The sequence below is a fragment of the Aptenodytes forsteri genome, unplaced genomic scaffold (genome assembly GCF_000699145.1).
Source record: "Aptenodytes forsteri isolate BGI_AS27 unplaced genomic scaffold, ASM69914v1 Scaffold467, whole genome shotgun sequence".
In the NCBI taxonomy this organism is placed as follows: domain Eukaryota; kingdom Metazoa; phylum Chordata; class Aves; order Sphenisciformes; family Spheniscidae; genus Aptenodytes; species Aptenodytes forsteri.
Window position 1 is genome coordinate 1,249,437 of NW_008795298.1, and position 5,527 is coordinate 1,254,963.

The 5,527-nt window shown below is 39.6% G+C and overlaps 1 protein-coding gene across 1 annotated transcript in view; it reads right to left on the bottom strand.

Annotated features, from left to right (window-relative positions):
* The window catches only part of MTHFD2L (methylenetetrahydrofolate dehydrogenase (NADP+ dependent) 2-like), a 30,974-nt gene that overhangs the window by 23,306 nt on the left and 2,141 nt on the right, over positions 1-5,527 (bottom strand). The window contains exon 3 of the mRNA XM_009279333.1: positions 4,584-4,706. Within this exon, the coding sequence (XP_009277608.1) occupies positions 4,584-4,706 (123 nt within the window). The remainder of the gene's footprint in view (positions 1-4,583; positions 4,707-5,527) is intronic.

Here is a 5,527-nt window from a genome sequence, read left to right on the forward strand (position 1 = left end):
ATTTAAAAGACGTGTAGATGAGGCGCTTAGGGACATGGTTTAGTGGGCATGGTGGTGTTGGGTCGACGGTTGGACTCGATGATCTTAGAGGTCTTTTCCAACCTCAATGATTCTATGATTCTATAAAGCTTGTATATGTAAAGATGCTCCAGAGGAACAGCTCTACAAAAGGTCCCCATACTGACCCAGAAAGCAAACTTTGTTTAATAAATGTATTTACCCTGTGGTACCTCAATCACCATTATATATCCATACAATCATAGAATCATAGAACAGTTTGGGTTAGAAGCGACCTTTAAAGGTCATCTAGTTCAACCCCCCTGCAGCAAGTAGGGACATTTTAGTGTACTGCTTCACTGTTTAATAACATCCCAAACTGCTTCCAGGATTACACTTCCAGTTTTACTTCCATCTCAGAACGATTATTTTTTGCATCTTGTATATAATGATACAACACCCATTCTAGGCTAGATCCCTAACAGAACTCTGCAATTGTGAGGTGATATATCCCAGTGTCCAATTCAGGGAGCATAAAGGGATGTTTAAAAAAGCCAAATACAGGGAATAGAGTGTTGATTATGCAATTCACACATTCCCAGTGAAAATATTTTACAGACATATATAGAATGTTTGAATTTAGTAGTCAACTAGCTCTACTTAGGTATTTTGTGATTTTGCATTAAAAGGACCTAGCTAATTAAAAGGTATCATACATGTTATAAAACTTAAAACGTGGTAATCTCTTGTTAAAAGATTTCCAATTTAAAAAAATCCTAGATTTAAACCAGACTGTCATGATTTACAATTAATTCTCCATTTTCTGACGGGAGGAAGTTGCCTTCTGAATCCTAATGAGTAAGGTCCGTGCAAATTAACATGTTAAGTACATTGATGAAAGAGTCTCTTAGAAGTCAAACTAGCCTAATCCAGATTGAAGGCAACCATATCTTGTTTTTATGTCAACTTGGGGAATGAAAAAAACAAAGACAGAAGTTTGGAGTAACCTATTAAACAGTTTTGCAAAAGAGAACTTGATAACCTTAGGCAAGTTATTTGTTCATCAAACAAAAACTTGGCAGCCATGCTTTTCCTTGCACCTGGGATAGGACAGAACACTGCTCTGACAAACACCTCCTCATTACTGTCTGTCTTCAGCTTCCCAGAAATAGACAGCTAATAGATACATTCATGTAAAAGGGAAAGAAATCATGCTTTACATGGTTTTTTTTTTTTCCCCTCACTCAAAACTGATTTGCAGAATTTCAGAAAAGGGCACATAGTACAGGGAAGAAATGCAGCTGCATAGCTGGGAACACATAGGCTGACATGGGCATGACAAGAGGGGATGTGGACACCTTCCCTTCCTCATCAGAGACACTAGTAAAACGCTATCTTGGGTGGGCCATCCCCAAACAAACAAAACCAATTCAAACTGTACCAACAGTTACTACGTTACTTAATGAGTAGATTTTATTTGCCTCAAGAAATATATTTTCCTGGTTTGTTTCCACTTGACTGCAGATAGCCTCATTTATTTCCAGAGGAACAAAATAATTTCTTAATTATTTCTTAATTTCTTAATGAAGCATCTGTCAGTCTCATTGAACATGCCTAGCCTCCTCTCAACTGATATTCATACAAACTTACTTGCTGTCATTCCAAGCTACTCTCCATGCCAAGTTCCTCTCTGCACTCACCCTTTCACTTGTTAACCAAACTTGCAAGACCACAACGGGCATCACTTGCGTGCACACAGAGAAACTCTTATTTACACAATAAACAACATGTGCCTCTAATGTTGACATATGAAAAATAAAGACCGGTTTTCAAAAGGGAAGACTGATAAAAATAAAAACATAGCACGAAAGGGATTCGTAAACATACCATATGGATCAAGAAATACAGACAAGGAGCAAGGAGGAAGCTGTTCAGCAGCACCAATGAGCTCCCTGAAAATAATTCTGAAAAGCTATACTGAGACACTGCTATGATTTTAACGGTCAGGTCCACCAAAGCAGGCCGTGCTTAGGCTGGCACAGCCTTTCAGAACCGAGTGACGACATGTTTGTACTCATTTGTCTCATACTTCTTTGCTGCTTACAACTAAGAAAATTATGAGTTTTTCACATTCTATCTCAAATTTCATAGCCATCTTCCAGGCAATTTAAAAAAGATACAGGAAACTCTCCACAAATCATTACCACATCGGAAGTAATGCACTCAAAAGGTGCACAGAAAGGAAGTTTTCCTCAGGCAAAGATGACAGTCCTCAAAGTTAAGTTGCTCCAGCTCACAAAACTGCATGAGAACAAAGCTTTTTTCTGCTTCTATTTTCATCCCAATGTTGATCAAAAGCCACACCTGTGTGTGGTTTACTGCAAAAACCCCAAAACCCCACACAACCACCTCGTCTCTGGAATAAGCAGCCTCCACCGATAAAGTTTTCACAACTTCCAGGCTTTGGGTCCTTCCATTACAATGCTAATCAAAAGAATTTTGGAAAATGAGCTAACTTAGCTTTCTGCCCTTCCGTTTCTGAAGTTCCTTTGGGAGAAAAAAAAATAATTCAGTAAACAGAGTTATATCTGACATCTATTTTGGAAAGAACTTCCTGAACATTTTCAGTTCATGATAACTTGCATGTTTAACTTTACTATACAGACAATGCAATATTGAAAAAGTTCTGCTATTGATTAAATTACTCTAATGTTTTTACTAAGGAAGGCAACAGCCAGGCCTCAAACTAGCAAGTTTTACAGGTTAGAGGAAAGCAAATTAGTCTCCATGTAGTTACTGTGACAGACGTACCGTAGTTCTTGAGAGGGATCTTCAACTGATTACCTCAGGGCTTAAACATTTAAGTGTACTAGCATCAGACATTTGAATTGACACAACTAGAAATACCTTCCGATTTTTTTTTCTTTTGAAATGTTTAACGGGTTTAAATTCACTAAGTTTCAAGACTGAAGTCTGTTGTTGAACTACATATGGATGAAGGCAGACAGCTCAAGAGCAGACTGTAACGACCTGATACCCTCCTCAAAAAAAATGCGTTTTGCAAGCAGTACCTAACAATTTTACCGAGTACCTGCACAACTAAGACAAGTGACGCATGACACCTCCCATTTCTGGCGAACACAACAGTGCATTGGGTGTCCAGTGGATGAGTCCACCTCCTTTGCTACACGCTTCAGACAGAAATATTTCCATCCCTAGCCTGTCAGTGCTCCATCTTTTGCATGAGTTCCTACTACTGAAGTGAAAATTTGTTACATTACCTCTTTCCCCATATCTGTTCTTAGCGGGAGAGATGTCTGTTCAGAGTAAACCGACCACATTCTATCAGCTCCCCGAGTTCCTTACTCGGTGTCCAAGATTTCAGTCTCCTTACTTGTGCTGTACTTCCACCTTGTGGCCAACTTATTTCAACAAGTGGCCGATTTCAGTTAGCTTTCATACAATACAAAGCGCAAAACTTCCTAATCACGAATGCTGATGTTTATGGCAAATATAAACAAAGCATCTCTTCCTCTATAACGCTCAGCACCTGCCCCAATTTTTTTGTTTCGTAGATATGAAATAAAGGCAGCAAAAACTGTCTGAAAGTAAGTGAAGACCAAGACTAGGAATAAGAGCGGAAACAAAGAGCTTACTTAGAAACAAAGCTTCGACTTCACCATCATCATCAGAGATACTTATAAACAGTTACCCCTGGAGTCCCAGCTAGTGCTAGAAATCATGCCTACACATGCCAAGACGACAGCTCCTGCCCTTCAGAGCATACAGTATAAACATATGATGAAAGACAACACTTGGAAACACAGACACAGGGGAAACCTAACATGCCAGTCAATTTATTACAATTACTCTAGTAATTTAGGTACCTCTCCACGAGGAAGCATACAGTGGTTTAACTAAGTTGACTTGTGTAGATTTAGATGAAAACTGCAGGTTTTATCACTGTCAAAATACCATGTTGCCAGCTACTGCCAAGTGATATTTTAGTGAGATTTTATCACAAATTAGGAGAAGAGAAATAAAAAACAAGAATATAGTAAAGGCCTTAAAGACCTTAGCACAACGCTCACCTGGAACATAAGGGACAGCATAGAAAACATGAACAAATGTTTAAGGCAAAACCTGGAATCACTGTGAGAAAGGCCGTAGCATCATCCACTAGATAGCGTAACTTGGCATGATACAGGGAATGAAAATATGGCAAAGGTATCGGAGTTCAAGGCAAAACAGTGCAACGTGTTAAAAAAACAACCAAAAAACCAAAAATACACTGGATAAAGAGTGTGTGTGTGTAGGGAAATTCCTTGAAATAACATTCTGACCGAACTTTAAAAAAAGGCAAAGTTGACAATATGAAATCATTCTCACGATTTGCTTTTTTGTTTTAAATGAACTGCAGGCTACTATACAACAAAAAAATTTAACATCTCAACTAATCCTTCATTATGCATGTCCTCTTTCATGAGCTTCTTATGTCACTGAGATACACTTGCAACCCAAAATTGTCAAACTCTTTCCACTTACATTGACTGTTTATGAGGAGTGGGACAAAAGACGTCACCTACCTGGGAGAGGTAGTTGAACTAATAAACCACTAACTGTTGAATCCTTGTTGAGTTTTACCGTCATATCTAAGAGTTCTTCCTGAGAAATGTCTTTAGGCCGCAGTATGATCTCACTAGAAATGCCTGATAAAAACCAAAACCAGAAGACACATATTAGTATCAGGAAATTTATTTACAGACAGCGTAGTCATGTTGTCTAAGTATCTGTCCGATGCTTAACAACTGTCTGAAATAACCATGGCGGACTTGCTAAAAATTCTGCTTTTGCTGTCTGGTCTTTAATGCTGTATTTCTAGATGTCAAGTGCAATCATACAACGAAACATACCGGGGGGGGGGGGGGGGGGGGGAATCTATGGTTGGACACAGTAGCTCCAAAATTAAACAACAGTTTAGAAATATTTGGAAAACAAAGCATGTAACTTTTCTACAAATGCGCTCTTGAGAATTACAACTAAAACTGAACAGATAAAGCTACACTAGCATTTTATCCGATAGCTTTCCTACTCCTGTGTGACAAAATTCATTATTAGAAAAGAAAATTTTTCAAGTTACTTCACAAGATTGCAGTTTCACTGATAGCAACAACATTAAAGCTCCCTGTTTAGGCTACGATACTCTTGCATTTGGAGATGAGATGTTGTAGCGAGTGGGCTTTAACCCGGATGATCAAACACCAAGACGACACCGAGTTGGGCGGGAGTGTTGATCTGCTCGAGGGTAGGAAGGCTCTGCAGAGGGACCTGGACAGGCTGGATCGATGGGCCCAGGCCAACTGTATGAGGTTCAACAAGGCCAAGTGCCGGGTCCCGCACTTCGGCCACAACAACCCCATGCAACGCTACAGGCTTGGGGAAGAGTGGCTGGAAAGCTGCCTGTCGGAAAAGGACCTGAGGGTGTTGGTCGACAGCCGGCTGAACATGAGCCGGCAGTGTGCCCAGGAGG